General features: G+C 40.0%; 1 protein-coding gene across 2 annotated transcripts in view; it reads right to left on the bottom strand.

Annotated features, from left to right (window-relative positions):
* The window catches only part of LOC132394187 (nuclear cap-binding protein subunit 1), a 57,987-nt gene that overhangs the window by 4,369 nt on the left and 31,231 nt on the right, over nt 1–22,387 (bottom strand). For both annotated transcript variants that reach the window (XM_059970024.1, XM_059970025.1), the window contains 8 exons: nt 19,885–19,988; nt 18,990–19,115; nt 15,251–15,353; nt 12,220–12,313; nt 4,543–4,646; nt 4,336–4,450; nt 479–619; nt 273–386 (listed from right to left, as the gene is read on the bottom strand). In XM_059970024.1, coding sequence (XP_059826007.1) covers nt 273–386; nt 479–619; nt 4,336–4,450; nt 4,543–4,646; nt 12,220–12,313; nt 15,251–15,353; nt 18,990–19,115; nt 19,885–19,988 — 901 coding nt within the window. The remainder of the gene's footprint in view (nt 1–272; nt 387–478; nt 620–4,335; nt 4,451–4,542; nt 4,647–12,219; nt 12,314–15,250; nt 15,354–18,989; nt 19,116–19,884; nt 19,989–22,387) is intronic.

The raw sequence follows: 22,387 nt of genomic DNA, 5'->3' as shown, positions 1-22,387 counted from the left end.
ATGGGATTTTGTAGGTTACTTCAGGGCTGCTTCATTCACCCCCACTTGAAAATCAAAGACTAATACTTTAGGTGCTTTAATACTTAAGAACTTAAACCAAAAACTTATTGATCCCTCATGGTTTGAATAAGAAACTTTTTGTTTTGCATTTAAACAAGCAGTAATTCAAAACACGTACATCAATATTATTGATCCTGTTTAGGTTTGACTTTACTGTTGGTGTCTCCTGGAAATAAAATGTACAAAGGTCTGTTTCATGTGATATTACTAACCTGGAGGAAAATCTGCTGCAACCGTTCAATACAGTTCTTGTACCAGGGCGTGTTAAAATCAATCCCACCAGTTTCACACCTTGCAAGATGTTCCGTCAATATCATTATAAAACGCTATAAAGAATAAAGAATCTTGAGTATATAAATAGAAAATGGCTTGGAACAATTAATAAAAAGACTTAGATAAATGCAACTTATAACCTTACCTGGAAAATTACTAGAAACAGGTTTTTCTGTTCACTTTGAGCAGACTCAACTTTCTCCTGAAGACGTTCAATTTGTTCTTCCAAAGGACCGTCCTCATCATCATCATCACTATTCTGGTCATAGTCATCATCACTGTCTCGCTTTAGAAAAAAACACATCAAAACCACTGTGTAGTCAGAAATCTCATACTTGGGCAAAATTACTGTCCCAATACTTTTTTTAAGTTTATGGCCTCCCCCACCCTCTCAGATCCAGGACAAAGCTTTCATTACCATGCAACATGGCTGCAGTGCTCACCATCGTCTAAATGCTCTATTACTCAGATCCTCCTCCATTACACTAAGCAACAGCAGAAGGCTTCCCCTCATGTTGTCAGATGGCTCTGACATTCATCATCATCATGAAGTACTTGGATGGGATGGACATGGCTTACATTAACTCCAGCTTACAGCCAACCTCAGTCCACTGCAACCTGCCTACCTCTGGAACAGGTCTATGGCAGACGCCATCTCCCTGAACCTATACTCATTTCTGCAGCATCTGGAAAATAAAGACAGCTACATCAGACTAATGTTTATTGACCACAGCTCAGTTAACAATACTATAAGCAGATCCTTGACTTCCTGACCAACAGACTGCATCAATAAGAATAGGCAGCAACAGCTCTGCCATGATTATTCTGAACACTGGTACTCCACAAGGTTACGTCCTCAGTCCCCTACTCTACTCCCTGTACATTTATGACTGCATAGCTAGAATCTGCACCAACACCATCTACAGGTTTGCTGATCATACCATCACAAATAACGATGAGTCAGAGAACAGGAAGAGCTCAGAGACAAGATGCTATGACAACAACTTCTCTCAATGTCTACAAAAGGGCTGGTCACTGACTTCAGGAAGGAAGGTTGGGGGAAAACAATGCACATGCTCCTGACTACATCAATGGTGTTGAGGTTGAGAGGGTTAACAGCTTCAAGTTCTGAGGAGAGAACATAATAAGCAGCTTGTCCTGATCTGAATACATTGATGTTATGGTCAAGAAAGCTCACCAGCGGCTCTATTTTCTCAGGGGGCTAAAGAAATTTGGAATGCCCCTGTCTATCCAAACCAATTTTTATCCATGCATCATTGAAAGTATTTGTTCTGGAGGCATACTGGCTTGGAATTGCACTTGCTCTACACATAACCGCAAGGAACTGCAGAGCTATGCTCACAGCTCAGTACAAGCCCCCTTGGACTCTGTCTATACTTCTCACTGCGTCAGTAAAGCGGTCAGCATAATCAAAGACCCCACCCATGCCAGACATACTCTCTTGCCTATCGGGCAGAAGATACAGAAGTCTGAAAGCACCTACTACCATCTTCAATCCTGCCTGTTATCAGACATTTGAACAGATAGACCTCCTGTACGATAAAATGGACTCTTGATCTCACAATCTACCTTGTTATGATCTTGCACTTTGTTTTTCTTCACTGCACCTTCTCTGTAACTTGCACACTGTATTCTGCATTGTTATTGTTTTAACTTGTACTACATTTATGCACCGTGTATGGATCTGATCCGTATGAACAGCATGCAAGTCAAGCTTTTCACTGTATCTCAGTACATATGTCAATAATTACCCAATAATTACATCATCCTGACCTGGAAATAGATCACCATTCCTTCTTTGTTAGGCTGAAATTTTAGATCTCCTGATAAAATAGCAGCAGGTGTGGTTTGTGGCAGTTCCTGAAGGTGGATTATCACTTCAAGGAAAACTTAAAAGTGGGTAATCAATTATATATAGAAGTCCTTACATTTAGACTTCTATCCTAATTGAAGTCTTACCACAGACAAAAACTTACTCCTATTCACTGTTCTGCTTCTACAGTGTTGCTACAGGATTCTAGTTCTACTTGGAATTCATTGTAGAGAAAATACTAACAATATCCATCAAGGAAGAATCTCTCAAGATGCCCCGTTAAAAATAAAGCCATGATTTTTAAAATTTGTTTTGGTTTTGATAAGGATGTTGTAAGCTATTCAAGTATTCAAGTATTCTCCCCAGGTTACACTCACACAAGGTCTTTTGAAAGATGTCACTAGATTAACCAAAAGGGTCATGTCATTCACCTCACACATAATAAAAGGTACAGTGATTAACTTTACTGCCAAATTAAGCAGTGGGTGATTTTCTAAAGCCTGAGAACAGCGAGTTATTTTCACAGGAAACATCTCACGCCACTTAGGCACTTGTCAGTTTTACAAAACCACGTGACAATGGATAATACATTTGAAATCCTCACAGACCTGGTGTACTATATTTGAATAGTAAACTGTTACAATAACAATACTTTTTAGAAATGAAGTTAATTTTTAAATTATTAACATTAATAATTTTTGGATAAGGTTTATGGATTTATTTATTTCAAATTGTCACTGTTCCACTTTGATTGATGGTAAAACAATGAATACATATAAATAAACTGGAATAATTTTTTCAAAAAAATGGCCATAATTATTGATTAATGAATTAGTAACAACAATAACTGCTAAAAATAACCAAGGCACCTGAGATAAATTTTAAAAAGGTTATTGCCAATGTGGGCATATTCGCCACCTCTGAATACAAACATGGAACAATAGACACAAGAAAAGGTTGCTAAGTTAAAGGACAAAACTCAAATGCAGTTGAAAAACAATGAAGATCATATCTACCAGTAATGAATGTTCAATAAACTTAATTTCACGGTTCAATCACCAAAAATATTAAACCTAAAAGGCTAAAGCACTAAAAAAAATTGGTATACTGTATCTTGTTATAAGGATTTTAAGAATATCTGTGCTATGTTGTGTTTGTGATGATTTGGTTGCTCTAATCTCTACTCTCTACATCAAATACAATTTCAGTTAGATACGTGTCAATTATAGCAATCAGCGGCATAGTGACATTCGCATTGGACTTCGAAGCAAGTGGTCCCAGGCCCTCCTTGCACACTTTCCATTGAGCGTTGAGCTAGAGATCTGACCTCATAAAAAAAAATGATTAAAAAATGGCAAGGTTGGTGCCTGATGTGCCACAAGGTGCGGAAGGGAACAACGTGCCCAATTACAGAACAGAACCTGAAACCATCATGCAATTATATCAGGATGGAGCTCCTCCTGAACCTTTACAAGAAAAATAGAGAACGAGATACTTCCGCCATTTCGGTGTCTTTATTTTAGTTCGTAGTAAGGAAACGTGGCAGAGATGAATGCTTACGTTAGGATTTCTCATGACACTTTACCCTGCTAGAATTTTAGGGAGAAAGCTCGAGTAATCTCATCTTTGATTTATCTAAATACAGTTCATTCAAGATAGTTGAACAAACAGAGCATAACTATGTAAATATGTAAAACAGAAACAGATATTAACAACGATAAAGGAGCCACATGCTGAAATTGCTGTTTTTGACAAATTACGCTCAAATTCCAAATAGATTTGACAAACTGTTCAAGCAGTCACCAAACTTGCACACTTGCACATTTCTACAGATGTACTGTGGAGAGCATTCTAACTGGCTGCATCACTGTCTGATATGGGGGGCGGGGGAGGTTGTGGAAGGCTACTTGATAAGATCAGAAGAAGCGGCAGATGATGGAGTTGAGAAGGGAAAGGATAAGACAGCAACCAGACACGAAATGGAAAAAGAGCTGAGGGGGATGTGGTGGTCCCCGAGTCTCAGCAACTTCCTTGTAAATTTCCTCTATACTCTTTCCAACTTAATATTTCCTAAAGTAGGGTGACCAAACTGAATAAACTTATGAGACGCAATCTCAAGCACAAAGCTGTTCTAATCCGTTAGCTCAATTAACACAAAAATAGCTTACCCTTTTGTGCTGTTTATCCAGTTTCTCTTTAGTTTCTTCAAGTTCTTTCTGTACCTTTTGTACATGTTTGTTCATCTTTCGGATGGTTGAGTGTAAAATCTCCCAGACATACAACCTAAAATATTAGAGTTAATTTATCCCCATACAATTCCATTGACAGAAGAACAATGTACTAGAATTTTATCTGATTAATATCCAGAATATTACCTGGTGAAATCATGTGCCATCTCTGAAGAGAAGATCCAGTTTGCCACTGCTGCACAGTCTACAATCTGTGTTCGGATCATTTTATCAACCAACATGGCCATCATCTGCAACACAATAGGAAAAATTAAGCCAAATAGACTAAATTAAATGTCTTACTACATTGCAGAGTTAATTCCTTGCACTCAATTGAGGAACTGAACAAACACATATACTATTCCATTATTTGCACTTTGTTAGGGATTATTTTGGAGTTATGAAATTATGGATAGTATAAATTAAATAAGAACCAGGCTTCGGGAAAAAAATGAATGCAACTTTAGCTGATGCTTTGGGGACATCAAAAATTAGATCAAAGAGGAATTAACTGGCTATCTCCTGTACAAATGTAGCATTAAAGGTGCAACCCAGCTAATTATTGCACAATTCAAGACAGGTAGCTTGTAACTTTATATTCTAGTTGGTTGCATATTCAGGAAGCCATCCCTCAACACTGACAAAACAGGTAAATTTTGGGTGTCTGTGGTTTGTACTGAGACATTTTTAGAGCAGACACCAGTACTGAATATTCAAATATTCAAGTCTGGATGTACTCCTATCATAAATATGTAATTTTATGAATGTACTAGTCTATATTCTAAATGTTAAAGTTAAGTGGATGTTTATAGCCATTTAAACTACAGTAAAACATATATTGTTCTCTTTCACTTTATACAGTATTGGACACTGAGTGAGGAATTAAGATTGTCTCCAGAAGATTCTCCTGTTTTTAATAAAAAATTTGTATCTCCCAATTCCGTTTCCACGTTAGTCAGTCACAACACATCTTTCCTACCAGCAGCAACACTCAAAATGCAGGAGGAACTCAACAGGTCAGGAAGCATTATTGGAAGGAAATTACCTATTTGATGTTTCAGCTCAAGAGCCTTCCTCAGTACTCAGAGAATTTAAAACGAAATCTTTTGAAAAGGACAAAACAGCCGAAATCATAATCCATTTGGTCCTAATGACACGGACAAGGAAAGAGGAGGTCCGGCAAAGAGAATTTAGGCAGAAATTTGAAAAGCAGGATCCCTAGCATTGCAAACTCTAGATTCCACCCTATGCCACAAATAATGAATAAAGGAACAGGAAGGTAGGGCAGATGAACGTCTATCTAAGGAACTGACGCAGGGGAGAGGAGGGCTTCAGATACTTCAGTCATTTGGATCTCTTCTTTGGCAGGGCTGTACAAGAATGACAGGTCATCTAAACTGGCAGGGAATCAAGATCCTTGCAAGGAGTTTTGCCAGTGCTCTCAAGTAGGTTTAAACTAGTCAGAATAGAATAGGCAAGTCCAGTGGACAAGCAGACAGAGCCAGAAAACTGAAGCGTTCATCAAAAATCAGAACAAAATATACAGTTGACAAGAAAATGTTTGTGAATCCACAAATACCTGGTTTTCTGCATTAATTACTCATAAATATGTGGTCTGACAGACTCTTGACTAGTCAGACATAGAATATGGGGAGAAGGCAGGAGTTTGGGGCTGAGAGGGAAAATGCATCAATCTTGATAAAATGGTGGAGTAGACTCGACGGGCCAAATGGCCTAATTCTGCTCCTATATCTTATGGGCTATCCCAAAATGTGACTAAAAGCAAAAAAGGAGATTGTTGGCACTCCAGAGATGCTAATGTTTTTCATTCAAAAGGGCAGTATGAATACAGTAGGAAAATGATGAGCCTTCTCTCAGCAACAGGGAAATTATATCAAAGGACTGATTGGGAGCCAACATGCTTTTGTTAAGGTGAGGTCCGTATCACAAATCTGACCAAGTTTCATTTGAAAAGGTACCTAAGAAAACTGGTGAAGATAGCGTGGCAGACATTGTGTAGCTGGACTTTACCAAGGCTTTTGACAAAGACCTCCATTGTAGGATGGTCTAGTCCGGGGGTCGGCAACCCGCGGCTCCGGAGCCACATGTGGCTCTTTTACGTCTGTGCTGCGACTCCGTTGCTTTGGGAAATAATTGGTTGTGGCGACCCTTTTCCTGGCACATCCGAACTGACTCACAATTAGATAGCCTACGGGGGTTTGCGAGCACAGAGCTTTGGAGCCTCTGTGCCATGGGGGGGGGGGGGGCAGGTTGAGGGAGGCTTAAAAGTGAGGCTGAAGATTTCGAATAAAGTTTTTTCCTTCGACTGCAGTTACCGACTCCATGTCGTAATTTTAGCGCTGCGTGTAGCACACCGCTACATGGTCAGTATTTAATTAAAATGTATTTTATGTTAGTTTGTTAGTTTTTGAAATGTAAATCTAAATTTGAAGATTATGGTGATCTTGTACAATCTAAATAAGACGTTGTGGCGACCCATTTCCTGACACATCCGAACCGGCTCACAATTAGCCAGCGTTCAGGCTAAGGGAGATAGCCTACGGGGGTTTGTGAGTACGTGTCTTTTGCAGCATCCGCGCCCATGGGGGGCGGGTTGAGGGAGGCTTAAAAGCAAGGCTGTTTAGTTCGAATAAAGCTATCTTTGACTGCAGTTTACTGACTGCGTGTAGCACACCGCTACAACGTGTTTTTATCGCTGGCTGTCCAGAGGGGAGGTGCTGAAACGCTTTGTCGCGTGTCTGGAAGAAGTGAAAACTTTCCTGGGCAGCAAAGGGCTCAACTTTCCTGAGCTGGAACAGCCAGAGTGGCTGGAAAAGCTACACTTCATGGTAGACATGACAGCGCACCTGAACACGCTGAACACAGCTCTTCAACGGGGTAAGGACGTACAGCCCTGCACATGTTGGAGGATGTTTTGGCATTCGAGCGCAAGTTGACGTTGCTTGCCAGAGATTTACAGAAAGGCACATTGTCTCACTTCCCCAATTTGAGAGAGTTCAAACAAGGTCACGACATGATAAATTCGGAGTATTTACATTCTGCAATCATCGCAATGCAAACATCGTTTGGGAAACGCTTCTGTGAGTTCAGAGAGGAAAAAAACACATTATCCTTCCCGGGTCACTCCCCTAAGCATCGATCCATCCCTACTGAATACGACTGCATTGTCAGGTGTGAGTCAACCTGAACAAGTATGATAAATATTTTAATTGCCTATTATTTTACGTATATTCATATGTTTTCATTGTTCAGTGAAATAGTCCTTTTATTTTTCAGGTTGACAGCTGGCTGAGGTTATTTTTGGTTTGCTGCTGGCGGCAAATTTAAGTTTGGCGTTTTTCATAAATACAAGAAGGACTCAAATAGACGTTGAGTATTTTACTTAAAAGTAACCTTCAACCCAACGTCTTTTTTTCGGAGTTCAAAATGTTTTTGTTGCATGCAGAAATGTAATTTCGTTTTCTCTGCAGGAGTTCATCAATTTCATAAATGCAACACATTATAGTTTGTTTATACATAGCATAAAGGCAAAACAAAACGTTGTATGCAGTGTTATTTCATTTTAAATGTCAAACGGGTTTTGCGGCTCCCAGTGTTTTCTTTTCTGTGGGAAACGGGTCCAAGTGGCTCTTTCAGTGGTAAAGGTTGCTGACCCCTGGTCTAGTCATTAGGGCACATGGGATCGAAGGTTTATTCACAAACTGGATCCAAATTAGCTTGAAGGCAAAGGGTGGTGGTTGAGAGTTGATTTTCTGACTAAGTCTGTAACCGGCGCTATACCGCAGGAATTGGCACTAGGACCATATAATGATGAGGATGAGAATGTAATTAGCAAGTTTGCTGATGACATAAGAATCAGTGATAGCGATAAAGATTGTGAAGAGAGACACTGTGTTGTAAAATTAGATGGAGTGGTAGCAGATGTATTTCATTTCAGCCAAGCATGACCTCAAAGGTAGTAATCTCCGGATTACTGCATGTGCCACATGACAGTGAATATAGGAATAGAATGAGGTGGAGGATAAATGCGTTGCTGAGGGATTGGAGCAGGAAACAGGGATTCAGATTTCAGGATCATTGGGACCTCTTTTGGGGCGGGTGTGACCTGTACAAAAAGGACAGGTTGCCCTTGAATCCCAGGGGGACCAATATCCTGGCGGGAAGGTTTGATAAGGCTACTGGGGAGAGTTTAAACTAGAATTGCTGGGGGATGGGAACTGAACTGAAGTGACAGAGGAAAGGGAGGTTGGCTCACAAATAGAGAAAGTCTGGAGACAGTGCAAAAGGGAGGAAAGGCAGGTGATAGAGAAGGGATGCGCTCAGTCTGATGGTTTGAGATGTGTTTATTTTAATGCAAAGTGCATCATGAATAAAGCAGATGAGCTTAGAGCGTGGATTGGCACTTGGAGCTATGATGTTGTGGCCATTACAGAGACTTGGATGGTGCAGGGGCAGGAATGGCTATTTCAAGTGCCAGGCTTTAGATGTTTCAGAAAGGATAGGGAGGGAGGCAAAAGAGGTGGGGGCATGGCACTGTTGATCAGAGATAGTGTCACGGCTGCAGAAAAGGACGAAGTCATGGAGAGGTTGTTTTTTTAAAAAACCACCCAATAGTAACAGGAACATCGAGAAGCAGATAGGGAGACAGATTCTGGAAAGAAGTATTAATAACAGGGTTGTTGTGGTGGGAGATTTTAACTTCCCAAATATTGATTGGCATCTCCCTAGAGTGAGGGGTTTATATGGGGTGGAGTTTGTTAGGTGTGTTCAGGAAGGTTTCCTGATACAATATGTAGATAAGCCTACAAGAGGAGAGGCTGTACTTGATCTGGTATTGGGAAATGAACCTGATCAGGTGTGTGGGAAAGCATTTTGGAGATAGTGATCACAATTCTATCTCCTTTACTATAGCATTGGAGGGGAATAGAAACAGACAAGTTAGGGAAATATTTAATTGGAGTAAGGGAAAATACGAGGCTATCAGGCAGGAACTTGGAAGCATAAATTGGAAACAGATGCTCTCAGGGAAACGCACCGAAGAAATGTGGCAAATGTTCAGGGGATATTTGAGTGGGGTTCTAAGTAGGTGCGTTCCAATGAGGCATGGAAAGGATGGTAGGGTACAAGGTCCGTGGTGCACAGAGGCTGTTGTAAATCTAGTCAAGAAGGAAAGAGGTTCTGGAGGATTGGAGGGTTGCAGATGTTGTTCCCGTAAAGAAATGGAGTAGGGATAGTCCAGGAAATTATAGGCCAGTGAGTCTTACTTCAATGGTTGGTAAGTTGATGAATAAGATCCTGAAAAGCAGGATTTATGAACATTTGGAGAGGTATAATATGATTAGGAATAGTCAGCATGGTTTTGTCAAGCGCAGGTCATGCTTTACAAGCCTGATTGAATTTTTTGAGGTTATGACTAAACATATTGACGAAGGAAGAGCAGAAGATGTAGCGTATATGGATTTTAGCAAGCCATTTGAAAGGTACCCCATGCAAGACTTATTGAGAAAGTAAGGAGGCATGGGATCCGAGGGGACATTGCTTTGTGGATCCAGAACTGACTTGCCCACAGAAGACAAAGAGTGGTTGTAGACAGGTCATATTCTGCATGGAGACTGGTGACCAGTGGTGTGCCTCAGGGATCTGTTCTGGGACCCCTACTCTTTGTGAGTTTTCTAAATGACCTAGATAAGGAAATGAAGGAATGGGTTAGTAAATTTGCTGATGACACAAAGGTTGGGGGTGTTGTGGATAGTGTGGAGGGCTGTCAGAGGTTACAGTAGGACATTGATAGGATGCAAAACTGGGCTGAAAAGTGGCAGACAGAGTTCACCCCAGGTAAGTGTGAAGTGGTTCATTTTGGTAGTTCAAATATGATGGTCAATTATAGTATTAATGGCAAGACTCTTGGCAGTGTGGAGGATCAGAGGGATCTTGGGGTCCGAGTCCATAGTTCGCTCAAAGCAGCTGTGCAGTTTAACTCTGTGGTTAAGAAGGCGTACGGTGTATTGGCCTTCATCAATCGTGAAATTGAATTTAGGAGCCGAGAGGTAACGTTGCAGCTATATAGGACCCTGGTCAGACCCCTCTTGGGAGTACTGTGCTCAGTTCTGGTTGCCTCACTACAGGAAGGATGTGGAAGCCATAGAAAGAGTGCAGAGATTATTTACATGGTCGTTGCCTGAATTGGGGAGCATGCCTTATGAGAATAGGTTGAGTGAACTCGACCTTTTCTCTGTGGAGCGACGGAGGATGAGAAGTGACCTCATAGAGGTGTACAAGATGACGAGAGGCACTGATCGTGTGGATAGTCAGAGGCTTTTTCCCCAGGGCTGAAATGGCTAGCACAAGAAGGCATAGTTTCTAGGTGCTTGGAAGTAGGTACAGAGGAGATGTCAGCGCTAAGTTTTTTTTTAATGCTGAGAGTGGCGAGTACATTGAATGGGCTGCTGGCAGCGGTGGTGGAGGCAGAAATGATAGGGTCTTTTAAAAGACTCCTGGATGGCTACATGGAGCTTAGGAAAATAGGGGGCTATGGGTAAAGCCTAGGTAGTTCTAAGGTCGGAACATGTTCAGCACAGCCTGTGGGCTGAAGGGCCTGTATTGTGCTGTATGTTTTCTATGTTTCTAATACCATCTTGGGAGATCAATTAACAGTACACATAAATTGGAAAACACTTCAAAAGTGCTATGGCACAGAGACCTCGGGGGTGCACACTGACAGCTCCCAGAAAGCAGTGACAGATGGACAGGGTAGTAAAGACAGATTTTGGAGTTTTTGTCTTCGTAGGTCAAGGAACTGAACACAAGAGTTGCCTGTAATATTGTAGTTATTCAAAACACTGGTCAGGCTGCACATTGTGTACAATTCTCATCGTTACACTATAGGATGGGGTAGCATTTGAAAGAGTGCAAAAGAGATTCACAAGGTTCTTCGCTAGATGGACCGTTTTACTAATAACAGATTAGACAGGTTGGTTTACTCTGCTGGAAATTAAGAAGCTGAGGGATGACCATATAATGTTTATAAAATGATGAGGGGCATGGATAAGGTTGATAATCAGTATTTTTCCTAAGGAGGGGAGGCTAAGACTACAGGGCACAATTTTAAGATGAGAAGGGAGAAGTTTAAAAATGTGAGGGACAGGTTTTTCCACACAGAAGGTGGAGGTTATATGTAACGAGCTGCCAGAGCAGGTGGTAGAGATATTTGGACGGCTACTTGGATAGGAAAGGGGTAAAGTGATAAGGGATGAATGCAGACTAATGGAATTGGCAAGAAAGGCATCACAGCGTACATGGACAAGTTGGGCTGAAGGGTCCATGTTTGTGCTCTACAACTAGGATTCCAAAAGTGATCAAGTTTTGAATTTAGTTGAGTCATTGCATATACATCTTTGAATAACAAAAATACTTTTTGTTGAATGAATAGCACAGTACTCTGTGCACGGGACTCTATTATGCCACATGTCCCATAAAGAGCTTCATCTATTCTCTTCAATTTACAGCATTTCAATTTCCTTTTGTAAACTGAAGTACAGTTGTAATGAGAGTATGGATCAGACAAGATATCTTACAAAGTCACAATTCGACACTATATCATATTTCCCTTTCCATTATGAACCTATATTTAAATACTAGAAAATATTTCAGGCAGAGAAAATGCGTCGAAAAAGTCAAATTTAAAAAGGACACCGTTGATAAACCTGACACAAGACATATTTTCCCTTTAAACTGGGACTGAAATCTATATTTTATTTTGTTTGAAGTCAAGAGGTTCGGCGAAGGGGGTGGAACAATCATTACCTGAGGATGGCACTTCCACACGTCATACATGACTCTAAGTACGTGCAACTTGCCCTCATCACCTTCAGCCAGAGTCTTAAAAATCTCATGAAATCTACAAAAAGAATATCACTTTGTGAAAACATGCAAGCAAATACAGAGGATGTGTCACCAAGATGCAGATTTAAAGATGGGAAGCCCGAAAACACTCCCTTTATCTCAGGCTAAATATACACAGTTTCTGTAAAAACTATTCGCCTCCACCCCCCTGGTAGATTTCCTGTTCTATTGTTTTACAACACTAAATTACAGTAGATTTAATTTGGGGGTTTTTGAGACTGATCAACAGAAAAAAGACTCTTTCGTATCTAAGTGACAACAGATCTCTACAAAGACATACCAAAACATCACTGGTGCAGCCAACTGGTTTTAGAAGTCACAGAATTAGTTAAATGTAAATCTGTTTTTGAAGACCTGTGTGCATGCAGTTAAGGTGTTTTAATTGACTAGTAAAACTACATCTACACCTGTATCTGGAAGGTCCAACTGCTGGTGAGTCAGTTGCCTGGCAAAAACTACACATGAAGACAAAAGAACACTCCAGGCAAATCTGCGAAAAGGTTATTGAAAAGCCCAAGTCAGGAGATAGATACAAGAAAATTTCTAAGTCACTGAATATCCCTTGGAGTACAATTAAGTCAATCAGCAAGAAATGGAAAGAATATGGCACAACTGTACATCTGTCTAGAGCAGACTGTTCTTAAAAATTGAGTGATCATGCAAGATGGGAACTAGTGAGGGAGGCCAACTGTTGCCCGGGTGCTTCATCGATCACAGCTTTATGGGAGAACAGCAAATAGAAAGCCGCTGTTGAAAACAACTCACATGAAATTTCAGCTAGAGTTTGCCTCTGGGGTCTCTGAGGAGACTCTGAGGTCAGCTGGAAGAAGGTTCTATGGTCTGATGAAACCAAAATTCCCAGTTACATGGTGAAGATCTTGGAACTTGTCTCTGCTGATATTGTCTTGTTATAGCTATAGCTTCAATACATTTTTTTTTTAATCAATATTGTCTCCTCTCTCGGGGTTTCACTCAGAGGTTTTCAAGTAACTACTAATTCCACTTTTAACAGTTTATATCTTTAGTTTATAATAGTTTGCTGCGTTTTTCCTCACTTGCCTGCACCTGCATCAGCCACACCTCATTCTCACATCGCTTTTTTCTCCCCCCAAGTTCTTTTTTCAAAAGAAAAATGGGTAAACATCATTTTTGTTCCTCCACAGGTGCAGCTTTCTAATGTTATACCTTTGGGTTTAATTAACCTGGGTTACACAAAGCCTCTTCATCCTTTGACTATCTAATTACATTTACTCACGTTACCCCGTGTTTTTAGGGCCACCACATCGCTTTGTACTGCAACATTCTATAGTCTTACTCCATTTAAATAATCATTTGCTTTATCATTCTTCTCTCCTAATTAAATACCCTCTATTTTCCTGTATTTTAAGCCATCACCAGCTTCTTGCCCAATGAATTAAACTATCTACAGCCTTTGCAGAGTCTTTGTGACACAGCTTGGTAATCCACTAATTTCTTTGGCAGCTGCTTCATAATAGACTGAAAGTAACTGATGCCCCTGCTCTGCCACCCCAATGTGTAAGTGACTGCAGCTCTGCAAGTGACCAATTTAACCTGTTACTTTTCTCTCAGTCAATTCCCAACACGCGATGAGTAGAAATCAATCAGTTTACTGAAAGAAAAGGAAAATATCTAAGGTGGGGTGCATGCAAGCAGTTGCAGAATGTCATTCAGAGAAACCTTTTCAGCTCTTGAAAGAATACTGCCCCAACCCCATGCACTTTTATTTTCTGCAATCTATTTTAGTGCTAATTTTATTGAATGCCTGCTGGAAATCCAAACACATCATCTTTGCTGGTTCGCACAGTAACCTGTTTCTTCACATCTTCAAACAATTCTCGCACATTTAAAGCAATTCCTCTCACACTGATTCTGCCAATTAGTTGATAATATTTTTAAGAATTCTGCTGTAGCCTCCTTAATAACAGATTTCAGTCTATTTGGTGTATTGCTTCCTGCTTTTGGACTCCTTCCTTCCTTTGAATTGTGGCATTACATTTGCTCCTGTGCTTTTCCATTTACCTGCAGGAAAGAGTGCCAATATATCCGCCCACATTCATGTGCAAGGGGAAGGTGTCCAAAACTGGTGAATGAGTAGTTTGAAAAAGAATATGCTTAAGATCATAAATGGGTAGATGCTAAGCTATTCCCACTAGGAGAAGAGTCTCAAACAACAGAACATGTTTATAAAATGGGGCTGGGGGTCATTTAAAAGATACAAGGATTACTCCTCGCAGAAAGTGGGTGAATCTTTGGAATTCTCTATGGAGAGGCTAGATCACAGGAGATATTTAAAGAGCAGATAAATAGATCTTTGAAATAAATATTGAGGAATTGAGAGTTGTGGAGAACTAGCAGAGATAATTGAACTATGCAACAGATCAGCCATGATCACTTTGAAAGGCCGGGCAAGCATGAGAGGCAAAGTGACCTACTACTTCTGCATTCTTGAATGTGCTAATGCTTCAACTGTTCAATTTATGATATGTTACCATATTTACAGAACTGTGTATCCATTTCTCAATTAACAAACTTTCAATTTACAAATTTTGCTTAAAGAGCATTTTTTTTCAGGATACATGACTTAAGAAAACTATCCCCTACAAAAAAATAGTGCAGTACTCTCCACATTTAAGGGCAGTATGTTAAGTTACCCTGTCATTTCAATATAGAAATTTTTTGCTTTACAGATATTTTCCAAGATATTTCCCTTTCAGAGAAGTAACAGTACAAACAACATTTTAGTTGCATTGGTTAATTAAGTTCAGTAACCAGAAAAACTAAATTTTATTCATAAGTACACCTAATATGTGGAATTTATATATTTGCTGAGTTAATCCCTTACCAATGAACAAACCATCAATATGTTATCATATGTTTCCAATATTCATTACTATAAAAGAGATGCACTTACTTTGCTAAAGCACTGAAGGAATGGCTAAAGGACTTGGATGCCAGGTAAAGCAAGGTCTGTACAAAAACTTCAATCTTCAGAGGATTAAAGCTGAAACCTTCATCTGAAAGAGTGAATCTGAAATAAGTCAGTTGTTTGATCATAGTAAAATTCTTTCCCGTTAAAGGTGAGAGAATAAATGATTTCTGATATTCATGGAAGGACTCATAACTGTATAATTGCATTTTAAGGGGAAAATAAACATGAACTAAATACATTAAAAACAAACATGTTGTTCCAAAACAGGTAACAAAATTAAGATTCACAGTGACTCTAATATAAACATAACCTCAACAAATCCCACTCTAGCTTACAGAATGTACAGCATTAGAGATAATCATTTGACTGATAACCTGGCTGCACATTCCACCTACCATTATTTTTTCCCCTATATCCTTCAGTAAGCATTCCTTTTCAGGTATTTACCCAATTCCCTTCTTATAAACCATATAACAATTACAGCACAGAAACAGGCCATCTCGGCCCTTCTAGTCCGTGCCGAACGCTTATTCTCACCTAGTCCCACTGACCCGCACGTTCCACACAGCTACCACTCTCTGAGCAAAGAAATTGCCCCTCGTGCTACCCTTAAACTTTTGCCCCCTAACTCTCAAATTATGTCTTGTTTGAATCTCCCCTACTCTCAATGGAAAAAGCCTATCCACGTCAACTCTATCTATCCCTCTCATAATTTTAAATACCTCTATCAAGTCCCCCCTCAACCTTCTACGCTCCAAAGAATAAAGACCTAACTTGTTTAACCTTTCTCTGTAACTTAGGTGCTGAAACCCAGGTAACATGCTAGTAAATCTTCTTTGTGCTCTCTCCATTTTGTTGACATCTTTCCCATAATTCGGTGACCAGAACTGTACACAAAATTCCAAATTCGGCCTTACCAATGCCTTGTACAATTTTAACATTACATCCCAACTCCTATACTCAATACTCTGATTTATAAAGGCCAACATACCAAAAGCTTTGTTCACCACCCTATCCACGTAAGATTCCACCTTCAGGGAACTATGCACCATTATTCCTAGATCACTCTGTTCTACTGCATTCTTCAATGCCCTACCATTTACCATGTATGTCCTATTTGGATTATTCCTACCAAAATGTAGCACCTCACACTTATCGGCATTAAACTCCATCTGCCATTGTTCAGCCCACTCTTCTAACTGGGCTAAATCTCTCTGCAAACTTTGAAAAACTACTTCATTATCCACAACGCCACCTACCTTAGTATCTTATATCACAATCACTAATCATAGATTAGTGACTTGTATTGACTAACTGGCTCTCATTGTTAGGGCCTAATGAATAGCTGAATAGTACATTCCATGACATTTACTGATGAACGCAATTAGCAAAATTGTTCAGCTTTAATGCTAATTCTCTGAATATTAAGAAGAGGCAAATCCTTCCAAATCTTGGAGCAGGAGCAGTGAAGAACCTTACCCAACAACCTCTCAATATGATTTTTTTTAAATTAGAATTTGTCCATCCTCGAACCGGGTCTATGCCATTCTAAAGGGGGAGGGTGAGCAGCCAGAAGTCTTGGCATATACGAGCACCAATGGCTTAGGTAGGAAAAAGGAGAAGGTCCAGAAGACAAATTTTAGGGAGCTAGGTAGAAAGATGAAAAGCAGGACTTCCAGGGTAGTACTGGTGAGAGTAAGAATAGGATAATGTGGCAGAAATACGTGTGGCTGAGGAACTGATGCAGGAGGCAGGGTTTCAGATTTCTGGATCATTGGGATCCCTTCTGGAGAAGATATGACCTGTACAAAAGGGATGGTTACATTGAACGCAAGGAGGACTAATATCTTTGTGGGCAGCTTTGCTAGAATTGTTGCTTGAACAGGGAAAATCTTGCTTAACGAATCTTTTGGAATTCTTTGAAAAAATAACAAACAGGATGACCAAAGGATGGACGTGGACCAGTGGATGGTGTGTACTTGGTTTTTCAGAAGGCCTCTGAAAGGTGCCACACAGGAAGCTGCTTATCAAGATAAGAGTCCATGCTATTACAGGAAAGATACTAGCATGGATAGAGCACTGGCTGATTAGCAGGAGGCAAAGAATGGGAATAAAGAGAGCCTTTTCTGATTGGCTGCTGGTGACTAGTAGTGTCAATGTTTTAGATTATATGTCAATTATATGGATGACAGAATTAATATCTTAGTGACCAAGTCATGAAGATAGGTGGAGGGGTAGGTGGTGTTGAGGAAACAGAGAGGCTGCAGAAGAACTTAAGACCATTTAGGAGAATGGGCAAAGAAGTGACAGATGGAACACAGTATTGGGAAGTGCAAGGCGATGCACATTGGTAGAAGGGATGAAAGCATAGACTATTTTCTAAACAGGGAAAAAATGCAGAAGTCTGAGGTGCAAAGGGACTTGGAAGTCCACGCACAGGGTTCCCTAAAGCTTAGTTTGCAGATCAGGTTGGTGGTGAGAGAGATAAATGCAATGTTAGCATTTATTTTGAGATGGCTAGAATATAAAAATAAGGATATAATGATGAGGCTTTATAAGGCACAGGAGAGGCCTCACTTGGGTTTATTGTGAGCAGTTTTGGGCCCGTTATCTAAGGAGTGAGTGTTCAAAGCAGGTTCATGAAAATCATGAAAATCATTCTGAGAATAAAAGGGTATCACACGAGTCTTTAATGGGTCTGGGCCTGCATTTACTGGAACGAGGGGGAGATTTCATTGAATCCTATCAAACGTTGCAAAGCCTTGATAAAGTCGATGTAGAGAGGATGCTTCCAATGGGGGTGGGAGATGGAGTCAAGGACTAGAGGGCAGAACCTGAAAATTCAGGGATGTCCATTTAGAATAGAGATTAGGAGGAATTTCTTTAACCAGAGGGTGGAGAATCTGAAATTTGTTGCCACATACAGCTGCGGAGGCCAGGTCATTAGATGCATTTAAGGAGGGGGTTGATATATCAGGGATGAAATTATGGGGAGAAGGCAGGAGAATCAAGTTGAAAGGGAAATAGATCAGCCATGGTCAAGTGGTGGAGCAGACTCGACGGGCTGAATGGCCTGCTCCTATGTTTTATAATTCTCACTAGTAAGTAAATAGCCTTTACTACTTCTGTATGCTTCTTTCCAATTTACACATTTAACCTGTGTCACTCTAATGCTGCATTTTCTTTGTTTTGTGCATTTATGTTCTCTTATAAGAACAAGAAAAAGTGGAAATAAGTAATTCATCTGCTGCCACCAACTTTCAGTAAGATCAAAGATGATCTTTTATTTTAGCTCCATCTTCCAGCACTAATTCTACATCCTGTTTTCTTACTATCCAAAGATATATCCACCTCTACCTTAAATACGCTCAGCAAGTCTCCAGAGCTCTTTTAAGCAGAGAATTCCAAATATCCCCTGACTTCTGGGTGAAGAAATTGCTTCTCATCGCCACCTAGATTGGCTGATTCTTTATTTTGAGATTGTTGTAGCCCTTAGTTCCAGATTCTCAAGCCAGGGCAAACATTTACAATAATTTATCAAATGTTTGTTGACTGTTCCCTTGTACTGTTAATACATTTCCTCCTCCTCCTCCAAAGTTTCATGAAAGAACTCAAATCAGATTAGACAGCACTTTTAACGTCTGTTTTTCAGGTGGATGCAATTATGACTTTGAAAGTGGCCTCAAATAGTTTCTACATCAAAATTAAGACGATTCCTTACCATCATCATCATCCTCTTGATTAGGATTTGGGAGATCTTTTAGTATGCTCAGAATTTCATCATTATTTGCTTTGCTTTTAATAGCATTGCATAAACTGACAGCCACAGCATAGCCAGGCAGAGAACCTAAAACAGTAATGAAAAATAATCTGAATGGCCTCAAAATTCATCACATTTTGAAATTTCAACTGGCTACTTTATGAATCTGTTACAACTAACAGTATTTATCCTTTCAGCAACATTACCTTGCTTATAGTACACAGTAATTTTAACTCATTGACATTCAAATGGAAGGCATATTGAAATGTACGTGCATGACATGAGTGAGATGCCACAGATGTACATATGAATTAGAATAAGTGTGTACCAAGAGGGTTAAGGAATGCACTTCCAAAATACATGTTGCATGTAAGAACACAAGGAAGTGTTAAACAGCAAGAATTAAACACACCATAAAGTTGTGATATTTCAACCTGGTTTTAAGGAAGTGCTACAATGTACAAGTAAAATTAACAGATCATGCAGGTTGAAACCAGTACACAACATTAACTTTGCCCTTTGTGTCGATTTTCAACTCCTCCTACATCAAAATTCAGTTTCAATTTGAATTGCAGAGTTAAGACAAAATTTCACAACTTGCTAAATAAATATGCCAATATAACAAAGCCTCCAAATCAGCCTATCCCCTTCAAACTTGTTTTCTAGACACCATCATCAAACAACTTTAATAATAATTAGAATTATGTGTTTTTTTTACAAGTAGTAAAAGGTGAATGGCTGATTCAATTTCTAATATTTCTGTATGACACAAGAATCAGTGAAATCATGAACTATATTCCTAGTTCATACAGTAAAATTTACAATCTACTAATCCAAATAAAAGCTCATTACTTACTGTTGCTCTCATCACCATACTTGTAAACAGATAATGGATTTGCTGGCAACAAGGCAGCAAAGTTCTCTGGCACAATATCCACTATTCTTTGATAATAGGAAAGCCTATGTGCAAAATGACAGTTCATTTACATAGTTGTTAAATATAACCAAAAACATATTTAAATACATATAGCTGCTTAAACTATAAAATCAATAAACAATGAAAATAGATCTTAGTGAAATCTAGTGGCATGCTGGATTCTTCCTCATTAACTTGTGGTGGGAAAGCTGTAAGTATACACTGCAGATTAGAATATCTGTGTACAAAGATGAACGCTGGAGAATATCTGTACTTCAAGATTTAGCTTTCACTGATCAGTTTAAGGTCAACAGGTTTCAAGGGAAATTGTTCACTATTTTAACAGAACTATTTAAAATTACAATCCAAGTCTCTGCATACCCTACTGAAAAACCTTGTTTCCTTACAGGTGATAAAATAAGAACTACGAGGGAGCAAAAGGATTTGTGCCTGCGCATTCAGCTCACAAGTAATCAAAAGGGCATGAGGATGCTAGCCTTTAACTCAAGGGAAATAGATTACAAAGGAGTAGAAGTCATGCCTTGTATGCAAACAGCGAAACATAGAAAATAAGTGCAGGAGTAGGCTATCTGGCCCTTTGAGCCTGCACCGCCATTCAGTATGATCATGGCTAATCATCCAACTCAGAACCCTGTACCTGCTTTCTCTCCATACCCCCTGATCCCTTTAGCCACAAGGGCCATATCTAACTTCCTCTTAAATATAGCCAATGAACCGACCTCAACTAGTTGTTTCCTGTGGCAGCGAATTCCACAGATTCACCACTCTCTGTGTGAAGAAGTTTTTCCTCATCTCGGTCCTAAAAGGCTTCCCCTTTATCTTTAAACTGTGACCCCTCGTTCTGGATTTCCCCAACATCAGAAACAATCTTCCTGCATCTAGCCTGTCCAATCCCTTTAGAATTTTATACATTTCAATAAGATCCCCCCTCAATCTTCTAAATTCCACTGAGTATAAGCCTAGTCGATCCAGTCTTTCTTCATATGAAAGTCCTGCCATCCCAGGAATCAATCTGGTGAACCTTCTCTGTACTCCCTATATGGCAAGAATGTCTTTCCTCAGATTAGGGGACCAAAACTGCACACAATATTCTAGGTGCGGTCTCACCAAGGCCTTGTACAACTGCAGTAGAACCTCCCTGCTCCTGTACTCAAATCCTTTTGCTATGAATGCAAACATACCATTTGCCTTTTTCACCGCCTGCTGTACCTTCAATGACTCGTGTACAATGACACTCAGGTCTCGTTGCATCTCCCCTTTTCCTAATCGGCCACTGTTCAGATAATCTGTTTTCCTGTTCTTGCAACCAAAGTGGATAACCTCACATTTATCCACATTAAATTGCATCTGCCATGAATTTGCCCACTCACCTAACCTATCCAAGTCACCCTGCATCCTCTTAGCATCCTCTTCACAGCTAACACCGCCGCCCAGCTTCGCGTCATCTGCAAACTTGGAGATGCTACATTTAATTCCCTCGTCTAAATCATTTATATTGTAAACAACTGGGGTCCCAGCACTGAGCCTAATTCCACCATATTATGGTCACTCTTACCCAAGGGGCCTCACACGACAAGACTGCTAACTAACCCTTCCTCATTGCTCAATACCCAATCTAGAATGGCCTGCTCTCTAGTTGGTTCCTCGACATGCTGGTTCAGAAAACCATCCCGCATACATTCCAAGAAATCCTCTTCCTCAGCACCCTTATCAATTTGGTGCACCCAATCTATATGTAGATTGAAGTCACCCATTATAACTACTGTTCTTTTATTGCATGCATTTCTAATTTCCTGTTTAATACCATCCCCAACCTCACTGCTACTGTTAGGTGGCCTGTACACAACTCCCACCAGCGTTTTCTGCCCCTTAGTGTTATGCAGCTCTACCCATTTTGATTCCACATCCTCCAGGCTAATGTCTTTCCTTTCTATTTTGTTAATCTCCTCTCTAACCAGCAACGCTACCCCACCTCCTTTTGTTTCCTGTCTAGCCCTCCTGAATATTGAATATCCCTGGATGTTGAGCTCCCATCCTTGGTCACCCTGGAGCCATGATTCTGTGATCCCAACTATATCATATTCATTAATAACTATCTGCACATACAATTCATCCACCTTGTTAAGAATGCTCCTCGCATTAACACACAAAGCCTTCAGGCTTGTTTTTACAACACTCTTAGCCCTTATACAATTATGTTGAAAAGTGGCTCTTTTTGCTTTTTGCGCTGGATTTGCCTACCTGCCACTTTTACTTTTCACCTTACTATTTTTTGCTTCTACCCTCATTTTACACCCCTCTGTCTCTCTGCACTTGTTCCCATCCCCCTGCCACATTAGTTTAAAGCCTCCTGAACAGCAGTAGCAAACGCTCCCCCTAGGACATTGGTTCCAGTCCAGGCCAGGTGCAGACCATCCTGTTT

This window comes from Hypanus sabinus, chromosome 5 (assembly GCF_030144855.1).
Source record: "Hypanus sabinus isolate sHypSab1 chromosome 5, sHypSab1.hap1, whole genome shotgun sequence".
In the NCBI taxonomy this organism is placed as follows: domain Eukaryota; kingdom Metazoa; phylum Chordata; class Chondrichthyes; order Myliobatiformes; family Dasyatidae; genus Hypanus; species Hypanus sabinus.
The sequence above is the reverse complement of the archived record's forward strand: the minus strand, read 5'-3'. Positions and strand labels throughout refer to the sequence as shown.